This window comes from Polypterus senegalus, chromosome 17 (genome assembly GCF_016835505.1).
Source record: "Polypterus senegalus isolate Bchr_013 chromosome 17, ASM1683550v1, whole genome shotgun sequence".
Classification (NCBI taxonomy): domain Eukaryota; kingdom Metazoa; phylum Chordata; class Cladistia; order Polypteriformes; family Polypteridae; genus Polypterus; species Polypterus senegalus.
Genome location: NC_053170.1, coordinates 85,037,609 through 85,050,063, shown reverse-complemented (window position 1 = coordinate 85,050,063; position 12,455 = coordinate 85,037,609). Strand labels below are relative to the sequence as shown.

The 12,455-nt window shown below is 39.4% G+C and overlaps 1 protein-coding gene across 3 annotated transcripts in view; it reads right to left on the bottom strand.

The window, feature by feature from the left end:
- The window catches only part of trim25 (tripartite motif containing 25), a 65,836-nt gene that overhangs the window by 26,215 nt on the left and 27,166 nt on the right, over nt 1-12,455 (bottom strand). For all 3 annotated transcript variants that reach the window (XM_039739253.1, XM_039739254.1, XM_039739255.1), the window contains exons 2-4: nt 11,380-11,475; nt 10,800-11,033; nt 9,378-9,546 (exon numbers count right to left, since the gene is read on the bottom strand). In XM_039739253.1, the coding sequence (XP_039595187.1) occupies nt 9,378-9,546; nt 10,800-11,033; nt 11,380-11,475 (499 nt within the window). The remainder of the gene's footprint in view (nt 1-9,377; nt 9,547-10,799; nt 11,034-11,379; nt 11,476-12,455) is intronic.

Genomic DNA, 12,455 nt, shown 5'->3' with positions numbered 1-12,455 from the left:
AATAATCAGAAAAATAACAGCAAAAGAGAGGGTTTGCTTAGTAAGTGGCATATAACCAAAAGAGTTCCGCTTTCATGTGTTGCGAGAACACCCTCATGTTTGTTAGTGCAGGTGACAGCGAGTCCTGTATGTAGAGGACCCTTGTGTAGAATATGGAGGAGTGACTGGCAACTGGCACCACTCAAAACTTTATCTAACTTTATCGCACTAGTCTTCAAGGGCAGGAGTAAATGAACCCAGTAAACGTCTTTAAAAGAGTGGTTGTGTTTTTCTGATTAAAACATAACACAGTGCACAAAATCCAGTCTTCTACAACACCATCATATCATCAAAATGCTTACCGTATATACTCACATACAAGTTGGGTGCTGAAATCTGAAAAATCGATCATAAAAATCAGACCCGCCTTATACGCCCATTTAAAAAAGAAATTCCCCACCCCACCCCCAATATCTTCCTGCCTCCTCCAATCACTCACTAGTTTCTCAGACACATCGAATTTTGTTGCAGCAGCGCAGTTACCAATTTCTTTCGCTACTTTCGACGGCGTTTAATTTAAAAATCAGCTTCATATTTTCTTCTGATCAACGCTCTATCTTAGAGAAGGGATGCTCTTACGATAATGGTGTAGGAGGGTGTGAGATACAAAAAACACAAATCAGTGCAAACATCGCTTCGGAATAGTTCGGGGATTACTATGTGGTCACGTAGGCACAATACATAGAGAAAAAAAAGGCAGTGTGCTCCATGGTTACTCTCTCAGGTGGGCATTAGCGTATCATAATCTCTTGGACCAATAGCGTGAGTTTTCTGCATTTGACATTGATTTGATACAACCAACATTATAAAATACCAGAAATTATACAATAAAAAAAAAAAAAAATCACATCCCGACTTATCCACTAGTATATACATTATTCAAAAGCATAAAAATGAAATTAAATCATAATTCAATAAGTGTTAATTTTGATCCAACTTTTACACCAGTAAAATAAAAAAAGGGGCTATGATTATACCTTTTTGTGAGGTCCATTTTGAATATCACTGTTGTAAAATAAGGTAGCACTGTTCTTGGTCTTTATTATTATTATTGACTCACAAAAAAAAAAATCATCATATGGCAGCAGCACAATGCAAACAATCATACAATTAAGAGCATCGGGGGAAGGGTTGGGAAGGACTTCAGAGATATACACCGTTGGCTGGTTTGAGTAGCTCTGGTCCCGCCAATTCCCTGGAATTCACACAACAGTTTAAAGAGTTTACTCAAAATGGTTCCAAAAAAAAAAAAAAATCATGCAGTGCATCATAGTTCTGTGGACAGAAAAGACTTGTTGAGGACAAAAGTCAGAGTAGAATGGCCTGACTGGTTCGAGCTGATAGAAAGGCAAAAAAAGCGTCTCAGACTGCACAACATGATGAACCACGAGGCGGCTCGGCTTCAACAGCAGAAGACCACGTCAGGTCCCACTCCTGATAGTTAAAAACGAAAAGCTAAGACTGTCGTCGGGCATACTCAAGAATACTAGACAGCTGAAGACTGGGGGGGAGGAATGTCGCCTGGTCTGATGAATCTTGATTTCTGCCGAGGCACAAAGATGTTTGGGCCAGAATTTCACTGAAGACTCATAACACAAATGTGTAGCCAAGACATCTGCAGGAATTGCGTAATGCAAATCATGTCAGCATGGACCGGAATCTCAAAGGAACATTTATAAGAACTTGCTGAATCCATGCCAGCAAAAGGAAGTCTTACCCAGTACTCCTAATTCATTTGCCCAATGGGTACATTTGGCGGACACTTTTATTTGGCTCAACTTAAAAGGGCAGTATTCATTACAATTATTCACATCGACCATAGAGATTACAGATAGAAATTCGCACACTTTTTTTAATAGCTGTAGAACAGGCAGCTCAAAGTCGGACAATAGCACAGACTCAACCAGGAACCTTACAGCTTCAGGTGCAAAGCCACAGCTGCTGCAAAACACTTCCTGCCTGATGCACAGGTATAAAACATTATTAGAGCACCATTCCTACCTAAGTTAGCATGCCAGTGGGCAAAGAGGATGAAGATTTCTTTACAATATGCTTCTACTGTTAAAAGGATGATTTCTTAGTTGTTAAATCCTGTGTTCAAAAACATTTTAAGATCACAGCTCCACTATAGACAGGGGACTAACAGAGGGGCATGACACCAGGGAAAACGAATCAGGAAAAAAATAAAATAAAATGCCTTCTGAAAAATCTCTGAAAGTGCACACAGAGGCTTCATTTTCATTGGAGAACATAAAATCATTACAGCTCACAGTTATAAAACAAGCGCCCCTTTCCTTGTGGCATCACTTTTATGGCAATATAAATGTCAATGCATGGAACCCTAAGGCAATAAGCTATGGAAAAACCACAAATGATAACTCTCTCTCCTGTGCAACTGACAGTGTTTAAGGCAGATTTATAATCCATCCATCCATCCATCCACTTTCTTAACCCACTTATCCAGGACAGGGTTGTGAGGTAGCTGACACAATCCCTGGACAGGGCGCCAGGCCATCGCAGCATGAATCCACTTACACACAGGCCAATTTAGGACCACCAATTCACCCAAGACCTGCATGTCTTTGGGCTGTGGGAGAACACCAATAAGGACAAAGGGAGAACATGCATATGGCACACAGGAAATGCCCGCGCCCCCAAATCTGCTTATTGCGAGTCAGCAGCGCTACCATTGCTCAACTCCTTATTGTAGAATTCAAATCTTCCATCAGCACAAAAACCATGCAATCCAAGAAAAAAAAAAAATTTTGTATAGAACAAACAGCAGGCGAATGCACTTGTCACATGTAGCAGCAGTGTTTACATGCAGCTACTGAACACTTTGTTCTCCTTGTCCCAAATGGATAAAGTTCATCTATGCTTGATGCGTAATTTGGCCTTTGCTGCAATAAGGCTTCCTGAACAAAACAAAAAAGGTTAAAGTCCTTTTTTAAAAAAAGAAAAAAGGAAACAGATACATGGTATCACAACACGTTTTTCCCGTTTGGGTGATTAACAGAAAAAAAAAAAAAAATTCATGGAAAACTAAATATGGGAAATTTTCCATCAGTATACAAAGCCAACATTTTGTGCTCAATAACAGTTATTGTGAAAACAGCACTTGAGCACATAATATATACGTTGCATGAGAAAGTATATTCTGTACCATATATGCAGAACTCAGAATTTCATGCTTACAACAGCTCTGGAAACGTGAGACACCCCTGCACACTCCCATCCCTGGCAGATTAGGAGTGTGGTCTTCAATACAGCAGAATTTTCTTCAGGGGTCCTGCACGGCGGCTGTTGCAGTGTAGGACACTAGGGGGCACTGCCCATTCCGCTAGGCTTTAGCGGTACACCAGGCCTGTTAAGGCAGCAAGATTTAGCAGAAGCATGTTCTTCCACTTCCAAACTAAATGACTAGACTCCAGCTTGTACTAGGGTCTACCCAACTTCATCGGATACCAAAGGTGTGAATCAGAATTGAGCTAACATCTCCCCAGAGGACACCCAGCAGACTTCTTGAGCCAGAAGGCGTGAAATGGACTACAGCAAGGACAAAGACATATAATTCAAGGAATAACAACTCTGATGGACAGAAGAACTCGCCTATGAGGACACACTGTTAACTAGAAGTGACTTTCATCCAATCAGAAGAAAAAAAAGTGACATTCCCTTAACACTCGCTGTACCATCCTAAAGACTTTCTCTTGCTCTCTCTGGTGGCACACTCAAGGAGAACTCCGAGAAAACTCTCCAGGGAATCCCTAGGGCACTCCTGCCATGGGTCACTCCTTGAGGACTCTACCCAAACCTCTGAAACAATCTCGATCTCTACAACCAGAAAGCACATGAGCCGCTCCCTTTTTCAGGAGATGAAAGCGGAGATCCAAATCTACCAAACCAAGCACTGAGAAGCAGCCATTGTTTCATGAAGGGATCTTCAGCATCTAAACTCTTGTGCCAAAAAAAGTAGTGCTAATCCCTCTGAGGTTGCAGATGACACCGGAAAGGGCCTAACTAAGGAAACATCAGCACACTACAAACAAAGGATCACACAGCAAAGAGAAAGAGTGCACTCCAAGACAAGAACCACCTTTCACTTTAAACCCAAAGCAACATCGGACATCAATTTTAAATACTGGGTATTGTAAAACTATTTATCTGTGCCAACATAAATTAGAACTCCAAAACAGCAAACAGACAAGCTCTCGGTTATAAGTTTGTCTAGTCTGTGTTCCATCTTATATGTCAATATGCAGTTATCATATTTCTATAACCTTGACTCTGACCTGAATTTTAAAACACATATTAATCAGATTACTAGGAAAGCATTTTTTCACTTAAGAAATAGAGCAAAAGTTACACCTCTTATAACATTTCCAAGATGCTGAAAAATTAGTTCACGCTTTTGTGTTCAGTTGGCTAGATTATTGTAATGCACTCCTGTCAGGACCACCCAAAAAATGACATCAATCGATTGCAACGAGTGCAGAATGTTAACTAGGAAAAGAAAATCCGAGCACATCTCTCCAGTTCTGATGTCACTACACTGGTTACCTGTGCCATTTAGAATTGACTTTAAAATGCTGCTTGTGGTTTACAAAGCCTTCAGTCATCTCACTCCATCCTATATTTCAGAATGTCTTCCACCTTACACTCCAAATCGATCTTCAAATGAGTGTCTGCTTAGAATTCTAAGAGCTAAACGAAAAAGTGGTGAGGCGGCCTTTTGCTGTAATGCACCTAAAATCTGGAATAGCTGACCGATAGAAATTCGCCAGGCTAACATGGTGGAGCACTTTAAAAAACTGCTAAAAACACATTACTTTAACATGGCTTTCTCATAACCTCCTCTTAGTTTAATTTTAGTTTAAGTTTATATGAAACTGTGCTACAGAAATAAATGCGTTTACCAATAAATGTTATTTTGTTTGTTACAATGAGTGTACTCAAGTTACCTTGATAAATCTAAAGGCCGGAAACCCGCCTCCTGCGACAGAGAAAGGTAAATAAAGCAGGAGCCGTACCAAATTAGTCGACTACAGCCATCGACAAATATTCCAATAATTGATTAAAAGAGTTACAGTGGTGTGAAAAACTATTTGCCCCCTTCCTGATTTCTTATTCTTTTGCATGTTTGTCACACTAAATGTTTCTGATCATCAAACACATTTAACCATTAGTCAAATATAACACAAGTAAACACAAAATGCAGTTTTTAAATGATGGTTTTTATTATTTAGGGAGAAAAAAAAATCCAAACCTACATGGCCCTGTGTGAAAAAGTAATTGCCCACTGAACCTAATACCTGGTTGGGCCACCCTTAGCAGCAATAACTGCAATCAAGCGTTTGCGATAACTTGCAATGAGTCTTTTACAGCGCTCTGGAGGAATTTTAGCCCACTCATCTTTGCAGAATTGTTGTAATTCAGCTTTATTTGGTTTTCTAGCATGAACTTTTTAAGGTCATGCCATAGCATCTCAATTGGATTCAGGTCAGGACTTTGACTAGGCCACTCCAAAGTCTTCATTTTGTTTTTCTTCAGCCATTCAGAGGTGGATTTGCTGGTGTGTTTTGGGTCATTGTCCTGTTGCAGCACCCAAGATCGCTTCAGCTTGAGTTGACGAACAGATGGCCAGACATTCTCCTTCAGGATTTTTTGGTAGACAGTAGAATTCATGGTTCCATCTATCACAGCAAGCCTTCCAGGTCCTGAAGCAGCAAAACAACCCCAGACCATCACACTACCACCACCACCATATTTTACTGTTGGTATGATGTTCTTTTTCTGAAATGCTGTGTTCCTTTTACGCCAGATGTAACGGGACATTTGCCTTCCAAAAAGTTCAACTTTTGTCTCATCAGTCCACAAGGTATTTTCCCAAAAGTCTTGGCAATCATTGAGATGTTTCTTAGCAAAATTGAGACGGGCCCTAATGTTCTTTTGCTTAACAGTGGTTTGCGTCTTGGAAATCTGCCATGCAGGCCGTTTTTGCCCAGTCTCTTTCTTATGGTGGAGTCGTGAACACTGACCTTAATTGAGGCAAGTGACGCCTGCAGTTCTTTAGACGTTGTCCTGGGGTCTTTTGTGACCTCTCGGATGAGTCGTCTCTGCGCTCTTGGGGTAATTTTGGTCGGCCGGCCAATCCTGGGAAGGTTCACCACTATTCCATGTTTTTGCCATTTGTGGATAATGGCTCTCACTGTGGTTCGCTGGAGTCCCAAAGCTTTAGAAATGGCTTTATAACCTTTACCAGACTGATAGATCTCAATTACTTCTGTTCTCATTTGTTCCTGAATTTCTTTGGATATTGGCATGATGTCTAGCTTTTGAGGTGATTTTGGTCTACTTCTCTGTGTCAGGCAGCTCCTATTTAAGTGATTTCTTGATTGAAACAAGTGTGGCAGTAATTAGGCCTGGGGGTGGCTACGGAAATTGAACTCAGGTGTGATACACCACAGTTAGGTTATTTTTTAACAAGGGGGCAATTACTTTTTCACACAGGGCCATGTAGGTTTGGATTTTTTTCTCCTAAATAATAAAACCATCATTTAAAACTGCATTTTGTGTTTACTTGTGTTATATTTGACTAATGGTTAAATGTGTTTGATGATCAGAAACATTTAGTGTGACAAACATGCAAAAGAATAAGAAATCAGGAAGGGGGCAAATAGTTTTTCACACCACTGTAAATCTCTCCTCCTACCCACACCTTATGAGGAGTGCCCCTGGGATGCTCAGTTAAAATTCTTTCCTTTCCTACAGCAAGAAAAAAAATAAATAAATAACTTATTGCTACACAGGTCTATTAGTCAGTAATATCTACCTAATAAAAGTATAAACCACCACTTCCGTTCTAATTGAAATTGTCGCACATCAGCCTCAGTCGAGTACAACTTACGGTACTTAAAACAAGGCACGAGTTCAACATTCAAAGCTGATTTTGTAATCTATGGATTTTGGGAGCACATCCAAGTGGACTTTACTGTTTCTCCATTATGTGACAAAAGGACATGTACAAAATGTTTCCTCATTGGTTGTACCTTCAGGAAAAAAAAAAAATCTTCTGTTCACCTGCCTTCCGGATTGTATGCTCTTCTGCAGCACAAAGTATAAGAAGAAGGTCAAGGGGAATATTCACAGTGACAAAAGGAAGAACCACCACAGGTACAGAGTCACACCTCTAGAAACAATGGTGCTTTGATTCAGCCCCAAAGGAGCACAGTGACTTCAGGTTTTAATTAGAAGCCAATTATTGCTGCTAATGCCAAATACTCTTTTGGATCAAGCTAAGATTATTAACTCGTATCACTCTGTAAACTCAAACATCTGGAAATGCCAATGTGTAACGAATTAGACCAGATATGCCGAAAGTGGGCCAATTGCTACCACTCACCCTCCTAAACTGTAAGGCGGCTAATACAAGGACAGGCCGATATTAGCCCCATCAAGTTCTCCCTGCTGTACATCCCCTTTCAATAAAATCAACTTTAAAAAACAGTCAAGTGTGTGTGTGTATGTATATATATATCATAATATAATATAATCTTAAAATACTTCCTACACTCTTTCCATATTCTGAGTGAGTGAAGCACAATTGGGTTGTTAGTATATTAGCGATAACGTGCATTTATTGGGGAACAAAGCAAGGAATATAAAGAAGTACTTCAGGATTTTATTTCTATTGCGGACCAAGCCTGTGTATGTTTTTCTGCTTCTCAAAATTCCCCCCTCAAGTCTCCATTCCTGGAAGGCTTTCCTTACAAATGCAATTCCTGAAGGCATTGAACAAAAAATTACTTTTGGAAGCTTAGCACATGAAAATGCAAGGAACTTAATTGATCAAAAGCTTCCAATGATGTTTTAAAAGTCACAGTAAGCAAACTGAATTAAAATTTGACTTGCTTAGGTGAGTTTGCTAGTGTTACTCAACATCTACTTTATAATACGGAAGGACACAGTGTCAGTTTTGCAAAACTAGCAGCTGTTTGTAACAAGTAGTTTTTTTTAGCCGAGAACAGCATTAATGTTAATTTGTAGATATTACTCAGGATATAACTGACACATATTCATATGGTTTTAATGGAATATTCTGCCAAAATGTCATTTTTTTTCCTGTTGCTTGTAGTGATGGCCAAGAAAAAAACATTTATTATCTCCTGTATCATGGGAAAAGGAGACAGCAAAGTTTCTCATATAATGGGCTTCAATGATGACCAGCCCTGAAGAACAGCAAACATCATTAACACATCCGTCATTATTGGGCGGAGTGTTCCTTTAAAATTAGGGCGAGTTCAGTGCACGTCTTGGAGGAATGGCGTTATTAATTCTGTCCACAGCCAGTAAATAAATCAGCCTAAGGTCAGTCTAAATGTTAATGCATGGCCGGTGTTCAGGGAGCTATTAAGATGGATTCAATTTACTTGTCTTGTCTTTGAAGGGTTAAGGTAAAATTTTCCATATATGATATACAACACAAACCTAATAGCTAATGAGCAATGCCAAACACTTGCCACAGCCTCTCTCGTGTACAAGCCATACATTTTTCGCTAAGCCAGTTAATCAAATCATTTTAGTGAAATAAATGTTTTGCAACTATAATTTTAATACACTAAAAACCACCTAACTGAAGAGTTCGATCAATTGCATATTTTTTTTTCTTGCATAAAAACATGGCGCGACAGCTCTTTAAGCATGCCAAGTAACCGATCCCTTACACATGCTAATAACTCAAGTATGGTTACAAGAAAGGTCTGCACAGCACATTTGCGAAGAGAAACAATGTCCACTTTTATACAAGTAAAAATTTAAACACATACAACTGAACAAAAAAACTACCACTATATATGTTAAAAGCAGATTCTTGGCAACTGTGTACATAGTCGCAGTGTTCGGTTCGCCTGGCACCAGATTTTACTGCATGACTATGCACCCCCGCATGGCTCCATGCTTTTCCAACAGGTTCCTGGAAATCCATGAAACACGGGTAGTGCCATATCCATCAGACATTTTGCCTTGAGGCCGTTTAATGTTTCCTTGTCTCAATGATACACTTTATGGTTGTCACTTTCACATGAAAGCATCAACCAATGATTTCCATACATTTCTATTAAAAAGTCTTTCCAGGCCTGCATCGAGAAGTTTATATAGGGGTTGGCGAAATTTGTTGAAACCAAGGGAAGCATCTTTGAAAGGGAATGCATATAAAACACCTTTCTTCCACCTCCCCGTTACCAGTGACCCCGATCTCAAAACTGACTGTATTTGTGACTTCACAGAATAATAAACACAGGAAAATCTTTTCTAACAGCAAACATTCTTTTTATTCTTACCTGATGTCAGTAGTTGGCCTCTTTTCTCCAAAGGTTGGCTCATCAATTGAGAGAGAAAATTACGGAGGGCTGCAGCAGTAGACATTTGCATGAGTAGCGGTTTTGAATCGATATTAATCTTGGGAGCATATGGGGAGATCTTCATTGCTTCAGGCAGGTCAGCCTTGGTCTGTCCAATATAATCAAAAACAAGAATTGTTACTAAAAAATGTCACCTTCCCACAGATCAACGTTAAAAATATTATATAGCTATCTATATCTATCTATATGGCATTCAGTTTAGAAAACCAATTGTCATAAATTACTATGAAATGAAAAAGCAACCAAAATGGGTCCTAATCTCACACAGTATAGCAGCTGACCGCCACTAACTCCCTCCTGCATCAACTAGCCCGTTTATCTGACACTCTTGCATACATTTAACATTTCTTTGGAATAGAAATATTTTTGCTTATAGCTTTTGTTGGTTTTTCCAAGCATTCCTTTTCCTTTTAAAAATCAGCCACACTATCAGTTACTCTATTTGTACTCTTTGTATCAGACATCTGCAACAAGTTGCCGATAAAATGCACACTAATTGTGACACTTGAAAACTTGAAAAGAAGAGCTGCTCAGGAAGCAGCAAGCACATCAACCTCCGAGTTAAATGAAAGCTAAACATACAGAGAAAGAAAATGAAAACTATGAAAAGCACACTCCGCATTTACGACAGGCTGACGCAGAGCAAATGAGAATTGCTCACGCAAGTGAGACGGAGGAAGAGGCTAATCGACATCAGCAATCAGTGGTCAAATATATGAGATTTGCAAAGGCAAATGAGACAGAGCAAAACGTCATCCAGCGACGACAAAGAGCAAGTGTATTTACCACACCTTATCATGCACTATGCCATTACTGGTGTGTTAATATTTCAAATTTCACGTATACGGAATTAAACTATTTTTTCTTCTTACCTTTAAGAAGAAAAATACAGCCTCTTTTTGTAATTATTATTTAATAAATAATGCACAAGGCATTACTGTGGCCTTTACACCCAAATTGTTTTTACAGGTTAGGGTACCAAAAAGTAGCCTGACGATTCACAATGGAGGTGATGAAGTGCCTCATATCTTGAATATTGAGTGTTTTCAAACACCACAGCAAACACATTGCAAAATGGAGGAGTCTTAGGGGCCCATAAACCAAGGAGTCACCAGTCGGAGTCAATGAATTGGTGTACCAACTGTAAACATTTTGTAAACCATAATCTGAACAATATATATTTCCTAATGAAGCCGGTTTGGCTACAACCTAAGCAACCATTGCAGGAGAATCACCCGACACTCAGAAATAGCTGTGGAGTAACAGATCCTTGAAATGGGGATGTGCAGTGTGTGAGATTGTACAGTTCATTTGAAAAAGTATTAACACACATTAGCGTACCTGCAAAAAGGAAATATTCTCCGTCTGTTGCAGCACATTCTCAACAACTGCTTTGTAATTGTTCAGGCTCTCGTAGCTGTTACTCATTTTCTGCATTAGACTTCTTAACCTGTTATGAGCTCCAATTTCCTCTTTGTCCACCACATGTAGTGCGATGTTCTCTTCCTTCTCCAGGATGTCCTTAATCGACCTGAACTCTGCTTTAATTGCAGACTTTTTCTTATCAGCACAATCCTACAAAGAACACATAAAAAGCACAGCAAGGTAAGACAGGTATGTAATTTTCAGGATAGAGTTCTTGAGGAATTACTAGTTAGTGCTAAAAACTGATTAGTTCAGCCCTGCACAAGCAGGACTCCAGTCATACCCTCAGAAAACAAACAGTCACATTGACTGTCTCTGAAATGGCTGCCAGAAAGTTCTAACAAGGGAGACCCCTGGTTGATCTTTCCCGGAGGGACACTTCTACGATCCTTCCCAAAAACCTCAGATACTGCAATAGAGTTTTAGAAAGTACCCAGGGAGATGTAAAGGCAAAGTCTGCGGCCAAAGGTATTTCAATCATGAACTTCATACTTACTTTAATGCTCTTTTCCAGGCTATTCATTTCAGAAATTACACTGCTGAACTTTTCTGAATGAGCATTCAGCAAGACTATAATGTTCCTGAATTCCCTCTGCAATGAAAAGAAAAAAATCAGACATGACGATTATGCCTGTGCCTCAAACACACTTTTATTAATTAGTGAAAAACCAAATTCATTTAAACCAGGGTTCTCAAACTCCGGTCCTGGAGGGCCGCAGTGGCTACAGGTTTTCATTCTAACCCCTTTTCTTAATGAGTGACCCGTTTTTGCTGCTAATTCACTTCTTTTGAATTCATTTTACTTGACTTGCTCTTGAAGATTCAGATCCCTTAATTGTTGTTTTTATATCCTTAATTAGCTGCCAAACAATAACGAGATAAAAAATAAGAAAACTGGAGACCATCATACAACATCTGAAAATAAAGATGAAGGTCTCAGGAATGTCGATCTGCTCAGGTCCACGTAACATTTTAACTGTGCTCCTAAAAAAGAGAAACTCAATTTCACAAACGTCTGCTGTTACACAATGAGAGCGGCAACAAGCAATGGAATTAAAGACCGAGTTTAATTAACAACAAGACTCAGCGCCTAATTAAGAAAGGTTTGGTGCTTGGAGTTTCAGGCCCTGACTAAGTTGGTCTTCTATTGGCTCACTCACTTCACATTTCATTTATGTTTGGGTGCCATTTAAGGAAAGAAATGAAGCAATTCAGAGGAACGATGAAAGAATTCAGGGGAACAAATCTTAAAAAAACAAGTCAATTAAAAAGAATTCAAAAGAAGTTAATTAGCAGCAAAAACAGGTCACTAATTAAGAAAATGGTTAGAATGAAAACCTGCAGCCAGTGTGACCCTCCAGGACCGGAGTTTGAGAATCCTGATATAAACAATGTCAGAATGCCACATTTCTGATTATTAAAATAAATGAAAACAAAGAAACTAGACAAAAAAAAAAAATATGCAGGAGTCCCACTGTGCCAGTTTCCAACATTCACAGTGGTGCAGACATCCAGCTTACCGCCCTATGCCAACCATTTCCCTGCCATCTTATTTTCTTGTCTCCAACTCCC